This window comes from Phyllostomus hastatus, unplaced genomic scaffold (assembly GCF_019186645.2).
Source record: "Phyllostomus hastatus isolate PE091 unplaced genomic scaffold, TTU_PhHast_1.1 phas_contig_36, whole genome shotgun sequence".
Taxonomy (NCBI): Eukaryota; Metazoa; Chordata; class Mammalia; order Chiroptera; family Phyllostomidae; genus Phyllostomus; species Phyllostomus hastatus.
In genome coordinates this window covers 4,921,970-4,939,744 of record NW_025333862.1, presented here as the reverse complement: position 1 = coordinate 4,939,744, position 17,775 = coordinate 4,921,970, and the positions used below count along the sequence as shown (strand labels likewise).

The 17,775-nt window shown below is 57.0% G+C and overlaps 1 protein-coding gene across 17 annotated transcripts in view; it reads right to left on the bottom strand.

Moving 5' to 3' along the window:
- Positions 1-1,763: 1,763 nt before the first annotated feature.
- Positions 1,764-17,775, bottom strand: part of NFASC (neurofascin) — a 194,015-nt gene continuing 178,003 nt past the window's right edge. For all 17 annotated transcript variants that reach the window (XM_045841371.1, XM_045841370.1, XM_045841377.1 and 14 more), the window contains 3 exons: positions 13,103-13,234; positions 10,959-11,028; positions 1,764-7,888 (listed from right to left, as the gene is read on the bottom strand). In XM_045841371.1, coding sequence (XP_045697327.1) covers positions 7,657-7,888; positions 10,959-11,028; positions 13,103-13,234 — 434 coding nt within the window. In that variant the 3' untranslated portion in view covers positions 1,764-7,656. The remainder of the gene's footprint in view (positions 7,889-10,958; positions 11,029-13,102; positions 13,235-17,775) is intronic.

The window sequence follows — 17,775 nt, the reverse complement described above, 5'->3', positions numbered from 1 at the left end:
ATCTGCGCCAGAGGCTGCGATTTTCCAGAAGAGCAGGGGCACCGAAGGTCAAGGGGAAGCTGTTCCAAGCAGACCCACCTTTGGGTCAAGGTCCATTTGTTGAACCCGCCTTCATCTGAGCTCGTCCCCGACACTGTAACACTGCATTGGCTTATTTGACTGTCTCCACAGCACTCTGAGCTTCCTGAGGACTGGAACTTTATCCTACATATTTTATGTCAATTGGCCGAGTTGGTTATTAATAGGTGCTTTTCAGTTGAATTAAGTTGCCAAAGCTGAGAATTACAAAAACGTATTGCATATCAGCTGGAGCTGGAACTTGCTTGGTGTGGCCGGAATGTGGGGTACGGGTGAGGAGTGGTGAATGATGGGGCCACAGCAGTAAAGGGCAGGTCGGGAAAGGCCTGAGATGCCAGACCAAGGAGTTCAGAGTTTGTCCTGTTGCAGCAAACTGCAGGTATTACAGCAGACTTGCAGGTTTCGAGTAAAGGAGTGACACACCGGATCTGTATTCTAGGAGCTGCTGTTGGCTGCGGTTACAAGGTGCAGTAGGCCACACAGGAGGCAAGGAGACCAATTCAGGACAAGGGACTGGAGTCATGGTGGCATAGTGCAAAGGGACATGAGGATGCATTTCAGAGACCGTGAGCTTGAGAGTGATGAGAAAGGGTCTTTCTCATATTTGAAGGTGAGAATGGGAAGAGTGAGAGGTGTGTGTCACATACCCAAAGATGTTACACAGACCCAAAGAGATACCCAACGATTCAGGAGTCAGACCTGGAAATAAAGTCTTTTTTTTTTTTTTTTAGATTTTATTTATTTATTTCTAGAGAGAGGGGAAGGGAAGGAGAAAGAGAGGGAAAGAAACATCGATGTGTGGTTGCCTCTCACCCAGCACCCCCCCACCCCCCGGGGATGCAGCCCACAACCCAGGCATGTGCCCTGGCTGGGAATTGAACAGGCGACCCTTTGGTTCACAGACCCGCACTCAATCTACTGAGCCATACCAGCCGGAGCTAAAGTCTTATTTTAATGAAGCAATAAACCCCTCAATGCTCTGTTCTGAGGACTTTTGAAGGGAGAGTAACCACAGATAGGTTGGATACTTACTTGGTCGTTCTTTGCCTAAGAAAGTTGAGTTTGCTTTTTCAGGGAAATCCTTTTGCCCCTTCACCCCCAGTACTGCCTACAGACCACCAGTGATCAGAGCCTTCTCCCAGCCCTGACCACTCCCGAGCCCCCTCTGTCCTGAGGACAGGGAGCCACATTGCGGGGGGTCGCTCACCGTACTTCCTGCCTGGGTGGCACTCCGGGGCCACTCCTCAGTGAGAAGTAGCACACCTGTAGGCCCCCCAACCTTCAAGTCACAGGTGTAGCGAAAGAAAGGTTAGTAGTCCCTCTCCACCAGCAGCCCTCGCTGTTTCTTTCCCATTTCTATTTGCTTGTTGATTGAGATTCCTTTGAGTCTATTGAGAGGGGCTTTGGTCTGTTGTGAGTTTTGATTATGCAGCCAGATGAAGTGTCTTCTGTGCCAGCACAGGGCAGGCCCATGCTGGCATCCTCTCGTCTCAGGGCAGGGTGCAGAGGGAGGGGTAGCTCTGCCTGCTCCCCCACCCCCCTTCCAGTCACTGTACGACAGAGGCCTAGAGGCACGTGCTGTCTGGCACCCGTGAGGAACCCTTGGATCTGTTCCTGTCATTCACCCCCGACATCATCCCTCTCCCAACCACCAAGGAAAATGAACACAGGCCCAGAGTCCGTTTTGAACTTTTATTATACGTTTAGTGTTCTCTATACAAAAGAAATCAGTGTTTTTCTTTACAGTGGTTCAAAAAAAATTCTGAATAATTTGGCCTTTTCTTTGCTCATGCAGTCAGTGTATAAGTCCATGTATTAGACGGTCCTCCACGGCCGGGACGTCTTCCCTGCTGAAGGTCGTGCGCGACACCCTCAGAGACGCATCTGTCGCTGACAGCGCTGGTTAATGCAAAAGAACTCACAAAAGGAAAGGACACGATGTGAGAGGGGTTAAAACAATGTCTGCCACAGCGAGTTAAGTATTTAACCAATGGGAAACAGATCAGACGTGGGTGTGCACACAGGTGAGAAGGGATGGAGACACTGGGAAAGCCTTTTCCCACCGAAAGGAACCAAGTGGGATGGCCCCGCGTGGGTGGGGGTGGGACCAGGACGGAAGGCGGCACGTCCGTCGCAGGCGACCGACGCGCAGCTCAGAAGGGGTGCGCAGGAGCTGGCGAAGAGCAGGGAGGTGGGCGGAGGGCCAACACTGACTGAGGACGTGGCATTGGGATCAGAAAAAAGAGCAGCAGGGCGGGGTCATCTGATCTGCATCGTTTTAGAAAAAGAAACAGAGCAGTGCACAAAGTTCCGGGTTGCTCGTCCCGGATTTTTGTGTTATTGCTTCACCGAAGTCTCTGCGTGTGCTGAACCGCAGCCCAGCAGACCCCAGCGTGGTGGGGCTTCACGGGCCCCGCTGCCCCTCGCGGCCAAGGGTGGAGTGGACAGAGAGCCCTTCACACCCTCACTTCCGAGGGGCACAGCATGCTGGGGGGCCGATGTGTTACAGGTCTAGGCTTCACAGTGACAAACACCAGCTCCCTCGTCACCCTTCTCCTGGCCTGGGTCTGCCCTGAACACCACAGGCTACCACACACTGACTGACCCTGGACTCAGAAAAATCCTGTGTCTCCCACTTTGGGAGGATACGGGGATGTGGAGAGGGGGGTGAAGGGGTACAGAGGGCGAACTGGAAGGACAGTTAAGTAATGCCTGTTTCCAAGGAGGCGCTGGAGGAGATGCAAGAACACTAGAAAAGGAGTGATGGGGCCCGTGCTCAAGCCATGACCTCACCTCCATCTACTGGCTGTGTGACCTTGGGCAAGTCCCCCCACCTGTCTGGGTTTTAGTGCCCTTGTCTGCACGAGGAGTCACTTCAATCAGACCAGCTTTGGACTCCTTCATGTGCTGAAATCTGAACCCAATCCTATGCTAGACGCCTTTCCATCTGGTTCAAGTTCATCCTTACCGTCAGGGAACACCCACTTAATACTAACGCACTGGTAGGGGAGCACTGGTTGGGCTGCGGCCTCCCTGGGTGGCTGTGCGCCTTTCCCGCTGACCCTTCCCTGCGCCTGTCTCGGGAAGGCCTGTTCCGGGCATGGGGGTAGGGACAGGTGCTGCTCTGGCTTGGGCCAGGCAGGCTGGGAGCTACCCAGGGGCTGTGTGCTGCCCAGAACACTGAATCTCCTGACACGTCAAGCTGTTTTGTTTGACTCTGACTTAAAAAAGATCAGATGCCTCCTACATGCTACCCCTAGGTCACCCCGCGAAGCTCAACCAGGATCCACGGGGATTTCTTTCTAGGGGCCCTAACTGTGTGCTTGGCAGACTCTCCCGGGGGCGTGATCAAGGTGTCATGATGGGGGAGAGTGCTCTGTGCCTGTATTGCAGGCACTTGCCACCCCCCACTGAGAAGGGGCTCCCCGGCCCCGGCCCCTGGGGACCAAGGCCCAAGGAGCCTCAGCTTGTCAGTGTTAGCGAATGAGCCTTGTAAAGGCAAAGGCAGAAGCATGTCAAACCCCTGCTCAGTCACGGGGCTGTTTGTGCTGCTCTGGGACTCGGCCCTGAGTTTGCAAAGGGCCCCGGGAGCCTTAAAGAGCCACTGCTTGTGCTGTTCCTGGGAAAGGTTCACTCTCCCTTGCATCAGACTTGTTCTCTCTTCCTGTTGCCCTCTGGAATCGCCCAAACGGGCCCAGCCTGGGCAGCCTTCCCTCTGCCCTGAATCGGGCGCTGTGCCCCACACAGCCCTTCACATCTTGTCTCAAGTGGGCCAGGGTGTGGGCTCGGCCCCTCCAAGGCACCGCCACACTCTGCACCGTTCCTTCTGCGCAGCCATTCTGCAATGCAGTCTCTTTCTGCTGTGCATGTACCCACGCCCTTGTGAGGATGCTGGGTGTGGGTGGGGAGAGGCAGTCCCTCAGCTGGGAAAGCCAGACACTCTTGGTCTGTTTCTGTCCCTTTGCTAAGGCCAAGCGTGTTCGGGAAAACAATAAAGCTCTCTGGTCCCAGGGGGCAGATGGCCCTTGCAGGTGAGCAACGCTGGCACTGGTGGCCGCGCAGGCAGGTGGGCCCTTCTCCGGGCCTGGTTTGCTAGGAAAGGGGTGAACCAGATACTTCCAACACCTCACGGCAAAGGCAATGGACAAAGGAAGGAGCCAGTTTGGTCTTCCCTTTAGCTTAAACTCAGCCCTCTCCCCAAAAGCAAGGTAAGAAAGAACAGGTCCCATTTTCCATAAGCCAAGCGAGGTGGAAGGCTCCCCAGGCACGAGCCTCCTGGCTCCTCAGGTGGGGCCATGTCTCTGTGGAGAGAGGCATTCAAGGAGGGACTGAATAGGGGAGACTGAGGCACTGAAAATACAGACAGTTTAAGCCCCTTGCCCTGGGGGTGCAGAGCAGAGGGCTCAGGACGCAGGGCTGCTCCTCCACTGCCGCCCCCCCTCCCCCCGCCCTGGAGCTTGGATGCCCTGTCTTGCCCAGCCTTATAGACCGATTCTCCCTCTGAAGGTTCTCCCTTCCAGCCTGAGGCCACTGGAAGTTCACATGCTCAGAGTGCTCCCAATCAATGCCACTGTGTCCCAAGACTCAGGTCCAGGACTAGCAGCCCTGAGAGGGCAGGGGCCACACCTGACTCTTCACCATGGCCTCCAGGGCTCTGAGCCTGGTTCACACCGGATGTTCGAGGGTGGATGCTGAGCAATCAGTGGACAGATGAGGGCGGACAGAGGAAGCCACAACTCTTGCCCCCGGGCATGCACAGCAATGGGACTTCTGGTCACTGTGAGAGGACCTGTACTTCTCCCCCCGCCACCCCCCAGCCTGGGTCCCCCAGCCAGATGGGCCGAAGCTCCAATGGTACCTCCCTTTCCAGCACTGGTGGGTATTTTGGGGGGTTGCCTGAGAGCCCCGGCTGGCGGGGAGTGCGGGACAATACTGCTCTCCTGCTGAGCTGGGCGGACTCCGGCATGATGCCATGAAAAGTGGACTTCCTTCTCCCCAGAAGGGCTGCTTCCCTAACCCTAACACTGCAACCCACACACCTTTCTAAGGACCTGCCACCTTTGCTTGGGAACAGCTCGGTTCTTCAGGCCCAGGTGTGCTCTCACCTGCCAGGGGGGCTGCGGAGGCAGGGTGGTGTGGGCCGCCTCCTGATGGGGCCAACAGCGCTATCTTCACACGCCATGAGGGATGGTGCAGAGCTGGGCAGGATGGGAACGAGGAACGAAGACGGACCTCCCCATCCCGAGACCCAGTGGTGGCAGAGGGTCCTCCCTGGTCATCAGCGTGCGGCAGGCCTTCTAGAGGCAGGGGAGGGGCACGGTGACCTCTGCAGTCCTTCTCTGAGTCCTAAGAGACTGTGTTCAGCGCAATTAAGTTCACTAGTGCGCAAGGCGCAGCATGGACTCAGAGCCTGAGAAACTGCCTGCCTGGCGCAGATCCAGTGTTTTCTGAAAAGGCTGGTCTTCCCTGCGGCTCGCAGGCACACTTCCCCGGCAGTCCCCCAAGGACCCTGGGCCTGGGCCGCAGGAGTGCCCAGCTGTGTCCAGGCAGAGGTCAGAGCAAGCCAGGCAATGGGACCCCTGAGCTCACCCCCCAGCCCCCTGCTATTGACCTGGTCCCTGTCACCATGAGATCTGCTCCTTGGGCTTCTAGGCAGCGAACCTGACCATGGCTAAGGCCAAAGGACAGTTACTTGCTCTCAGGTTCAAACAACGTAGTTGGCTGAGCTCTGGGCTATAGTTTCTTTCCCGCAGGCAGAGTATGTGTATCTATGGGTGTGACCTTCACTGACTGCTTACGAAGTGATACAAGCACTGCTAACACCTTTGTGGCTTAAACACGTGGCAAATGATGCTTTCCTAAAGTCTCTGAAGGACGTAGCTCCATTCCTGCCCAGGTCCCCTGGCAAGCAACTGGTGACCCAACTCAGAGGCTATGTCTGTGGCAGGTGGCCCATTACTGGGGTCAGCTTCCCCCTCCTGAAATCGACGCGAGCTGCAGCTACAGGATTACTCTTGGGCTCCAGATCTCCCTCCTCTGAGACTAGGTACCTTTGGTTTCAAAAGTGGATTAGGTGGGGTGGATGAAGGCCGTGCCTTCGGTCGCTGAGAACTGCAGGTCTGCGAGTGTCTCCGCCAGGGGCAACGGCTGCAGGGCTTGTGTCAAGTGGTGCTTCTGGTTCTGCTGTGACGCTTGCATAGGCCGCCCTGTATCCCTTGAGACAGACGTCGCCAGAGGCTTCAAGGCTTGCGGGAAGGGGCTGGGGACCTGGGAACCGCAGGGACAGAGCAGAGTTGCATAAGGCATACGAAGAGCGCCGAGTCCTCCAGGCCAGGCTTCACAGCACTGTCAGGGCAGCGGCCCTGCCGGGTCCCCTGATAGGAAAGGACACCGGTGCAGTCTCAGCCTCAGCAGGGCCCCGTCTGCATGGGCCCCAACCTGACGGAGCTGACCGAAGAGATGGCACCTGCCGGAGGTCCAAGGGGCGCAGTGCTTCACGCTCCCAGATGCACCAGCAATGCTTCTGCATCACAGGGCTCCATCTCCTTGAGGCGGCAGTGCCGACCCCTGACCAGGCAGGGGGCACCCTCTACTCTGGGTGCAGTGGGTGTGGCCCTCACTCCTACACCCTGAGTTTTACTGATGGAGAGGAAGGAGTCCAAACCCAGTCTTTTTCTCCTGTCTTGAGGCGAGTGTAGCTCCCCAGGAACCAGATGCCTGGTTTTCTGCTGCTTGAGGTACGGGTCACTGGAGTCGGAGCCCCTCCCACCAGTGCCCATTCTTGTGCCCCACGCTCCCTCGTGGGAGTGGGTGCAGCTCTCCTCTCGGACACTCTGGAGGGCGGGGCAGGGGAAGAGCGAGGAGCAAGAGGGAAGCCCACCTCCCACCTGAGCCAGAGCGAGGCGAGGTGCCCTGTCCCCCCCTCCCTGCCAAAAATACTGTCATTTTTCCAGAAAGGAGCCAAGCCCAGCTCAGCAAGTGGCAAGGCTGAGGTGGACGGGCTGTGGGCACAGGGAGGCATATGGCGAGAAAGGCATCCTTCGGAAATACATGGGCCCGGCGCGGTGTGAATACTGCAGCTTTCCCCTGTGTTCTTTTATGGACCAAACTTTTTTGCCTATCTTTGCAGTTTTCAGGGGGCGAGGGGACGGATAATCCGCCTATTTTTTTTCCAGAGATATTTCAAAAGGAAAATAAAGAGAGACATTAGGTCTGGAGGAGAAGATGCATAGAGCAAAAATAAAGACAATGAGAAGTATCAGAATCAACAGAAATTGGTGAGTGTGTGTCAGGGTCAAGGGCAGGCAGTGTGGGAGGAAGGCTCAGGGTGCCTGTGAGGCTGAGCGAGGGGCTCAGGCTCCCTCCAGCTGAGCTTGGCCGTGGGTCGAGCTCTCCCACACAGACAGCACCCAGGCGTGTGGGGTCATCGGGAGGGGGCTTGTGGTTGGCTTGGTGGTCGGTGGTCCTCACAGCTTGGCAGACCCCCACGTTGTACCCTTGTCCCTGAAGGTGGTAGCTCTGTCCCCCCATCTCTTCTCTCCCCACTTGCAAAGTCGTGGCGGTGCCTGGGGGGCTCCGTTAGGCCAGAGAATAGATGGCGTTGACGGGCGACGTGGCCTCTGAGCTCTCGTTGCCTTCGGTCTCCTCCTTGTCCTTTTTGACCGTGTACTGGCCGATGAAGGAGCCGTCCTCATTGAACTGGCCCTCGCCGCCCTCGCCATAGTCCACCAGGCTGTCGTCACTCTCCTGCTGCTTGATGGTGCCGTCCAGGGACGTCTGGCTCCCCTGCAGGGGCTTGTTGTCCTCATCGCTGGCCAGAGAGAGACAGAGAGTCAGGGCCTGGGCCGGGCCCACGCTGCCCAAACCCAGGCGGGTTCTTGCCGAGCACACACACTGCACGCGCCACACCCCTCAGAGAGGACAGGACCTCAGGGGCCGCCGGGGCCAGCCCTCCCCTGTCCAGCCAGTTCTACAGAAGGGAAGCTATGGCCTAGAGGACAAGCAGCTCCCTGAGGGAGGTGGCAAGCTGGTACAGAGCTGGGACAGGAGCCCACACTGGGGGCTCCTGGTCTGCAGTCCTCTTCATGCAGCTGGGCCGCTCTCTGGGGCGGACCAGACAGGGGACTGCCTCCCTGAATCAGAGAGAGCCAACTACTGTGAGGCCAGGCAGGACGGGGAGTCAGGATGGAGGTCTAGCCACCAGTGTGTCATTCTGTGGTCCTGTGGCCTTGGCAAAGCCCTTTCACTGGGTCTCGGTCTTTCCATCCAGAGGGGTTGGAGCAGTGATCTGTGACTTTGTCTGCAAAGGCTCTGCCCTTGCCAAAAAGCCAGGGTCTGGGCCTTAGAGAAACCAGCCTCTACTTGCCCCTCTCCTTCTCGTCTGATGCCGTTTCTCTCAGCTCTCTCTGGCTTATGTATAAACAGATGCTGTTGCTCTGTGCCTGGCAAGTGAAAGAGGGTATGATGTGCAGGTAATAGGTGAGACCAGAGTGTCCAGCCAGCTCCCTCTGAGGCCCCCAGGTCCCATCCCTTATCTCCTTCTGGGCCAGAGGGTCCGGGAGGCTGGTAGTTAGGCAGCTACCCACTGTGCCTGCCATGCCCCTAGCAAATGAGATGCCCAAGTGAGCCAGGTGTCTGCTCAGGCACCACATCCTGTCTCCTGGCTGGAGAATGCTCTGCCCTTTCAGCTCAGAGGGTGGCCTGGGTGCTGCTGGCTGCACTTCAGAGGGGAAACAAGCTCCTGGGCAGGAGGCAGTGGGGCCAGCAGTGAGAATCTGGGTCCTGGTAGGCAGGACCACAGCGGTGCCAGGTGGTCTGAGCAGACACACTCTGCCCCAGGCTACCTTCAATACTGGGCATGTGGAAAACATTATACTGGGCAGTGGGGCTCTGGCTTCTAACAGCAGTGCTGGGCAAAGACAGGAGAGGGTGAGGGCAAGAGCCGGAGGACCTGGGCATTAGCAGAAGATAGAAAGCTATTCGCCCACTCCTCCCAGGCCACAAGTGAACGCAGCCCTACAAATGCAGCCTGACTGTGTTCTCCGACGGGAGCACTGTGGGAGATGTGTGCTGAGTGAGGGCTGTGGGTCCATGGGGTTTGTGCAGGAAGTGGAACTCACCTTTTGAGAACCAGCAGATTTTAAAAAAATGTAAAGGTCTAATTGGCTTTATTGAGTGGCTCATGAATGGGGCTGCATCCCCTCTGGCAACTAGAAGCGTGCCCCCAAGAAGTGGCAGGTTCTAATTACCAGGCTCCTTACCCCACCTGTGAGGCTTTTTCACCTGCTGTCCCTCCCCGGGCCCTCCAGCCCACCTGCAGACACACGAGGACTGTGTCTTGGATTTGAGGGAATTCCAGGAACCTGAGCTCAATGCAAATGCTGGACAGGAAAGGGACGGTGCCCTCCAGGCGGGAGGCAGACAAAAAGAGGACAGACCTTTCCGACGGGAAGCTTGAAAGAAACCGGAATGACTGGGAGCCCTGGTCGAGTCTCCTGTCAGCCTGCCTTCCACGGGAACTTCACGCACCGGGTGGGCAGACAAGGGAGAGGGAAGCAGAGGGAGCCCCACTGGGAGGTGCTTTGGGAGCCTGGCGACAGAGTGGGGCAGAGTGCCCCCCACCTTGCGCCCAGGCCTGTCTGTCTAGAAATTTGGTTTTTCCTCTGATGTATCCATTTCAGCCCTTTCCCAGTTTAGGACTCTTGGGCTCATCCCAGTGGGGGCTCTAGGATGGATGCTGCAGACCCCACCCCCTGCCCTGCCTGCGCCCCGCCCCCAGACCCAGAGCTGGGGGGCGGGTGTATGTGCATGTCCAGGTGCTGGTGTGGTGTGTGGCCCACACGTGCCTATCCAACCTCAGTGTCAGGAGGGCACGGTGGGTGGGGAGGAGGCAAGGGTTTTGCCCACCAGCTTTGGGGTCTAGGGGAGTAGAGGTGCCTGTGGAAGCAGCTTCTTACAGCACGGCCCTCTGATCCTGTATCTGAGGAGGTCTGTGTCCCTCCTCTGAGGCTACACTGAGGGTCGGGGAGGGGGCAGAAAGCCCACAGCCCTCGGAACCCATGACCAGGGAGCAGCTCTCAGCTGATGAAGGAGCTGGGCCCTCTCCACGGGTCCTTGGGACAGTCAGGGGAGGGGCCTCTCGTGCTTGCCCTTTGGGGGGCTTATGGGGATGTTAGGACTGGATGGATGGACGTGGTCCCTAAGCCGCCAGACAGGCTCCAGTGTGGGCTGCGGCTGTGCTGCCCACTGACCTGACCCTGTGTGCCAGGCTGCTGACGGGCAGAGGGGCGGAGGCCCAGGAGGGAACCTGGAGGTCAGAGGAGGACAGGGGCAGCCTGGTCCCAGAGAGTGACTGGGTGGGGTGGGCCTATTTTAGGCTAAAGGCCAGAGATATTGTTCAAGTTCATGAGGAAAAGGCCTAAGTCCCCGCCCCACACACACTGCCCTTCATCCTCCCCTAGTCCATGCTTTCTTTAGGACAGCACAGCTTGCCTGGGGCATTATTGCCAGGTGGGGTGGGTGCTGGCAGAAAGGAAGCTGAGAGCTTCTCATTTATCAGCAAAGAGGCCCCGGAGCTCATTTTCAGAGTAAAAGGTGGGAACACATATCAGGAGCTCAGTGAATCTGAGTTGTCAGCTGAGTGGTAAGTGCCGTTCACTGAATGCGTGTGTCAGGCCGTGTACGGGCTGCCTGGGCTGGCACAGCCAGGATGGGCAGGTGCTGTCGGAGAGGCAGAGGTGACCGCCCACGGCAATGGGTGAGGACGTCCGTGGGGTGGCCTGTGGGCCAAGCCCAGTGCCCAGAGGGCAGGGCACTGCTCAGGGCAGTGAGGGCGGTCCACCAACAGGGGTGTGTGAACAGGAGCCAAGGAGATGACGCACCTGTAGTCAAATGAGCCATCCTCTTCTTTAGGGTCTTCAGGGCCAAGGGGAACATCCTTCTTTTCTCGCACTTGATCAGTAAGAGAAGCAAAGACAGAGAAAGCATGACTGAGCATGTCCCTGCTCTCCAGAGCCCTGGCCACAGAGCCGGGAGACACCACCTTCGGGCTCAGTGGCACTCTCCCTTTCAGGGAGGCGCCATCGACGCCTCCCTTGTTCTTGTTCCCACGTCAGTCAGTTGCTGAGTCGAATCTGTCTCCTCCTCCTCCTCCTCCTCCTCGCCAGGGCCTTCCTTACATCTCCAACTGACAACAAAATTCTACCCCCGCCTGGCTCCCCACGCCTCTACCTGAGGTCTTCCCCAAACACCAAATGGATGTGAGGCTTTCCTGGGTACCTTCCTTGTTCTGCTCTGCATTATAATCACTTGCGTGTATCTCTCATGCCTGTGATGAGACGCTAGCTCCTTCCTTGAGGGTGGGGAACTAACCGCGTGTCTCTTCCCGGCCCCGAGCGAGCGTTGCGACCTCGCCCGTTTGTGGGGCTCCCTTGCCCCAGGCCTCCCCCGGGGATCGGAAGCTGCCGTCAGGGCCCTGTCTTGTGCTGTGGTCTTCCTTCCGCAGCAGCGGAAACGTCCTCGAGAGGGAGATCAGCTTTCCTTCTAGAATCCTTACCGCCCTGCACAGAGCCAGGCACTCAGCAGACACTTACATAAACGACTCTTTCTGTATCTTTTTTGGGGTGTAAGAAAGGGTAATCAACCCCATTTGAGGGGAGGAAAACAGACTGTGAGAGGTGAAGATCACCTCACGTGACAAATTGGCAACTAAGTCACAAACAAGGACGTGGCCCCGAGTTCCCTTATCTTTCCGATGGACTGGGGGTAGGGGTGACCCGTGGCTGGAGCGGGGGAGGGTGGCTGCAAGAAGAACTGGAGCGGGTGCTTTCTAACGGGCACAGGAAGGCTCAGAGTGTGCCTGCTGAGTTCTTCAGGTGTTCCAGCTCCATTTGGAGCAGGGAGGTGAGCTCAGTCAGACCGCCCATCGCCCTGACTCTGGCTTTCTCCCTGATAGAAGAACAATCCCAACACAGCACAACGGCGTGGAAGAAAACGTCATTCACCAAAACAAGAGTGGTAGTTTCTTGCCCTCCCTCCCTTACTTCAAGGGGAGGCCTCACTCTGCAGATACCCACAGTCTGGGGTAAGAGGCAGGGAAAGGGAGTAAATTGCATCTCCTCTCTCCGAGTTTGAGGCGGGTCCTGGAGGAGGGTCTGTTCACAGAGGCGGGGGTAGTGGGCATTTGGGGAGCACAGGACACGTCTGGCTGCTGGGGCTCTGTGGGGCAAGGAGCAATTTCACTCTGCAGCCCAGCAGGACTTTTGCTCTCGGGTCATCCATTATCCTGTCTCCTGTCTCCCTGCCCAACCCACCGCACACAGATGGCTTTCTGGCCCGTCTGAAAAACAATCAATATTTCTAGAAATGAGAATGTCAGAGGTCCTTGTCCGTGACCTTGGTTTATCTGGGCTGAAGGATCTGAGGCCCAGGGAAGAGAAATACCGCTTTGGGACCCAAAGGAAGCCCAAAGCCCTTGAATGGCCAGGAGGGTCCCTACCCGTGCCACCTGCCCCTCAGCTTCTGCCTGCTCCTCACGAGGGAGCTCCTGTTCTCTGTCAGGGTGTTTGTAACGATGCCCTCGCCACCTGGAGTGCCCAACTCTACTGCTCTCCCGTGGGCGTGCTTCCTCTGCCCAGACCCCTCCTCACCACATTCTCTCACGGTTATCTTTCCTGCCTCTCTTCCTTCCTCCTTCCCTGGGACTCAGGATTCTAATGAGATTCAGTCTGAAAACAAATCCATTGACTGAGCGGATGGATAGTGAGTCAAGGGAAGGGAAGGTCATTCTTAATAGGGACTGGCGTTCCTTCCTTCCCCTCTCTGGAGCTGCCTGGACCGCTCCACCCGCCCACCTCAAGCAAACTTAATTAAGTTAAGTGCTTTCTGGCAGATCTAAGATACACAGAACAGGCAGGAAGAGGACTGCTTTTAAGCTCGGCTGGGGTTGGGCTCGCTGAGAGAACAGCCCGGGCGCCCCGGCTGTGGCAGCGGACAGTCCCCAAGCCCCCTCCCCCGACACTCTCACCTGGGTACTTGCCACCGCGACTCCTCTTGATGAAGCAGACGATGAGCAGGATCAGCACCAGGAGGGCAATGGCACACATGAGCCCAATGAACCAGCCCTGCGTGGCGATGTCGGTCTGGTTGTTGGTGTAAGCTGGGGGGCGGGGCACAAGCAAACACGTGAAGGGTTTCGGTGGGGAAGGTGAGGAGGGAGACGTGAGGGAAGAGCCTCGGCTACTTCACATCCATGTTCCTGCTGGAGCCTAATGCTACTACCTAGCAGCCCTCTGGCCCACACGGCCCAATACAGGGACAAAGAGAAAATAATTAAGGAGCCAAGGTCAAAGGTCAGAAAAGAGGCAGAGGAAGTGGGGACAGGGAGCAGAACAAGCAGGCCTGTTAGGAAGGGGAAGTTTCCCTGAGAACAAGGCATGGCATTTTGGTAAACCACATCCGGTGAGAGCCTGGCGGGGACTGAGGGGAGGTCAGGACCGGCCACAGGGGTCCAGTTCCCCGTCAGTGAGCCAGGAGCGAGGAAATGGGGCCTGTGTGCTGCCCACCAGGGAATGCGGCCATGGTCACGATGCAATGCCCCTTGTAAGAGCACCTTCGGGGGCGTGCACGGGCCCAGGACACCCATGCTTTCTCACACCTCCCCAGCCAGACTGCACACTCCCGGAAGCAAGGACAGGCTCTGTGCTGGTGGCCTAGATGGCCGGTGGCGAGGCTGGGGCCACGCCTTCAGCGCACCCCGTGCCCCTTCGGACCACGTCCACATGGAAGACCCACCTCCCCTGCCGCAGTGGTGACAGTTACCTGCTGCCCCGTGACAGTGAGTCTCTCCAGAGGGGCAGACCTCTGTATGACTGCAGGGGCATGTGCGTGAGTCTAAAAGACAGGCGTTCAGGCACCATCTGAGGGTTCCTGGGTGACCCAGAGGCTGGGGCTTGGGCTCGGGAGGCAGTGTGAGCTGGGTAGGACCCACTCGCCATTCTCCTTGCTATGGACCAGAGAATGAAAGCGACACCTCCAGGCACGGGCCTCCTCCAGGGGAGCAGCACGGGGAACAGAGTGGGTGCTCCAGGGTCTTCATCAAGTGCTCCCTTGTGCAGCAGGTCCCACCTTTTGCTCCCCTTGGGCTGAGAAACCGTCTTCCCAGAACCCAGCCAAGGGCATTGTACCAGGACGGCCTCAGTCAGTGGTGGAGACCGACGACCAGGCGCTGCCATGCTCTCCGTGCCCTGGCTGAGAGGCAGGCGAGTTCCCCAGAGCATGGCCGGCTACCTTGACCTACACATGCTGCGGGGGAGCTCCCATCCCTGCCCCCACTCCTGTTCCCACAAACCAGCCCCCACAGAGTCAGAGGGACCCTCCCCCAGTCCCCTGTGAGACCAAATCACTACCCGCTCAAACCTCTGCTGCGTCTCATCACCAGTGGGAAAACCTCCACTCCCCACGCCGACCTGTCAGGCCCCGTCCGAGCGGGCCCCGGCGCTCGGGGCCCCTTCTCTGAGCCCTGGCCACATGGCCATGCTCGTCCCAGCCTCGGGGCCTTCGCTCATTCTTCAAATCCATCTCAGCAAATGCCAGCTACTCAGAAAGGCCTTCCTGGATCTTCCAGCTAAAGCAGAGTCCCTCTCCCTAGCCAGTCACTCTCAGAACTCCATCATTTTCACAGCACTTGTCACCATTTGACAGCCACCCAGCAGTACCCCTTGTCTGTCACTCCAAGACCCCAAGTAGGTGCCTGAAAGTGTGGATAGTACCAAACCCTACGTTTTTTCCTATACATATATATGACCTATGGTAAAGTATAATTTACAAATCATACATAAAAAGAGATTAACAACTAATAATAAAATAGAAGAATTATAACCACACACTGTAATGAAGGAGATGTGAATGTGGTCTATCAGAACACCTGAATGCACTGCACGCTCCCTTCCTGTGGTGGTGCGGGACGATGCACGCCCCCGGAGGTGAAGTGTGGTGGACGGCGAGGGCGTTGTGCCTTAATGTGAGGCTCTGCTGGCCTTCGGACAACACGACAAAATGGGGACCACCTGCTTTGGGGATCCTGGGCCATCGAGCTGAGATGCTGTCAGTGGCTGGAGAAAGGTGGTATTTTCGGACCGCAGTGCCCACAGACTGGGGGCACTGCGGGATCACCACCACCGCCGACAGCGCGCTCTTATCAGCACCCCCTACGGGCTGTGCTCGCAGTCCTTCCCCACACTCTCCAGCACACCCCTCGCAATCACCCCACGGAGCGGCGGGGCTGTGTCGTGCTCCCTGTTTCACAGGTGAGGAGACTGAGCCACGGAGGTCAAAGGATTTACTCAAGGTCACAAAGCCAGTAAGCGGTTGAGTTGAGATGCGACCCCTGTCTGTGCCCATTCCCACTCTCGTCCTTCCAGCCAGAAGACCAGCTCCTTGAAGGGGGATGTCAGGTTCACTATTGCCTCCCCAGTGGCAGGACAGAGCCTTACACTCAGAAGGCACTCAATTCACGTCCACTCAGTGGACGTGCCCTCCGCTTCCTTCCCTTCCCCGGCCCACTAGCCCTCCCTCAGCCAGTGGGGCCTCTGTTGACCTTAAACACCTCACTGTCCTTCCTTCGTCGCCCATCCCTGCATTTTTCAGCTCGTGCCCTGGACGCTGCTGGACGGAGACGTGACACACGGCCGCACGGCCACCCCTGCCTCGTCTCCCACGGCTCCTGCAGACTGCTCCCCCGACACGGCCCCCGCCCCAGGCAGCGCTGACCCCCCTTACCCCGCTGTGGAGGCCAGTGCGGCCTCGGCCTCCACAACCGGCCCCTCAGAAGCCACTCCTCCCCAGCGGTGAGACCCACCCTCACTGCCCTGGCAGCTCAGTCCTGAGAGGATCGCTGAAAATCCTAACGTTTTCATTTTCCTCTTTTGCTGTCTCCTCTCTTCTGTTGTTACATACATTGAAGTTTCCTGTATCTTAAAATAAAAACCCTTGAGGAACCTGCCAAGCTTTTCAGCTCTGTCCTGTCCTTTTTTAGGTAAAACTCAATCTTCTCTTGTTTCCAGTTGCTGCCAACTCCTCTCTCCACCCCTGACAAGCCAACTCAGAGCCCCTCTGTGCTCACTGGCGCTTCATCCACCACCAGGGCGTGGCCTTCCCAAACCCACCTCCGTGTCCTTGACTCTGACCTTCAGTCCTCCACTCCCAGCATTCCAAGGGATGATCCTTGTATTCATCTCTGTGTCCCTACAGCCAGTTCCACACCATAAGCCCAGTGCCTCCTCCCTCCTTGAATGGCCCGTATGCTTGAAATTCAACATGGGTCTTCCTTCCTGCTCCCTGCTCCCGCCAGTGACCTCACCATTCTCCCGACCTCTGAGAGTTACCAGTTCTCCTTCCAAACCGTCTCTCACATTCACCTCACTGCTCCATTCCAGAGGGTTCCCCTCACCCTCTGCCCATCAGATCCTAGGGTACAATGACACATTACGCTGTTCTGTTTCTAGCACACTCCCATGAAGGCCAAGCACCCTGGTCTTTCCCTCCCTGCCTGAGGGCACCTGCAAAGCCACCCCTCTTGCTTTCCTCCCTTCTCCCTCCTTCCCGAATCTCCCATTGCTCCAGCTCACACGGATCTCTGAACTCCCTTTGCTCACGTAACATTTAATTGCTCTGTTTCCTGGGTCCTGATTTCCAGTGACCCTACTAAAGGCTTAAGAACAGGGGATTCTTTGAGCCCCCTAGTACTTAGCATGTATACTTAGTCAGTGACTACTTATTAATTATCCACTTAACCCTAATGTGATATGGTTAACTGCTTTAGTTTCTTCCCTGATGCCAGCTCGGGGTCACGGGGCTACCAGCTTGCCTGTGAGCCACACCTGGGCACTGGGGTGAAGGAATCACTTCACCTTGTGTGGACGGTGGTTCCCCCTTTCGCAGAGAAGCTGGCGCACATGTCTGTGGTGGCCTGGTCGCCCCACCCCCTTCCTGATGCCGGCTCTGATGCGTGCTGACAGCTCTCTCTACAGACTCCCTTTTCCATGGGTGGGGGGAGTAAAAATTCCAGGAGAAGTGCCCACATGGGCAATTCAGAAGCAAATTTAGCTTTCCATTCCTGACTTTACCGTGCAAAGTTCAAATGCTATCTTCAGTCCTTACCAAAATGGTCAAAGAATTTTCTGTGCAGTTTGCACACATAAGTCTGTTCAAACTTCAGTGAAGTTTATAACTAGGCTTGGTGACGGACATTAATGTGGTAATCATTTCACAATATATACAAACAGCAAAGCATTATGTTAAACATCTAAAACTAAGTGATAAATGCTATATGCCAATAATGTTTCCATTAAAGATAAAAAACAAACCAAGGGACGAGGTGGGCTGAGCCTGGCAGACACAGGCGCCACGCCCCTGACTCTGGGCCAGAGGCCGTTCGCCGTGTGTCCTCCACACCACAGCCTGCAGCCCTGCCCAGAAACACACAGGTCATCCCCAAGGCGGAGCACCCGTGGCTCCTAACCAGTCAGGAGGAATTTGGTTTGGCCAGTCATTGAGGTCAGCAGAAGTATGTTTCAGAAGTAAGGCCGGATGAACAAATAGAACAGGCATGGACTTTCTTCAAGTGCAATTTGGCTCGGCTGCTCTCGCTTACGCGTCAGTTTACACGCCCCACTCCCACCTTGCCCTGCCCTGGGTCTC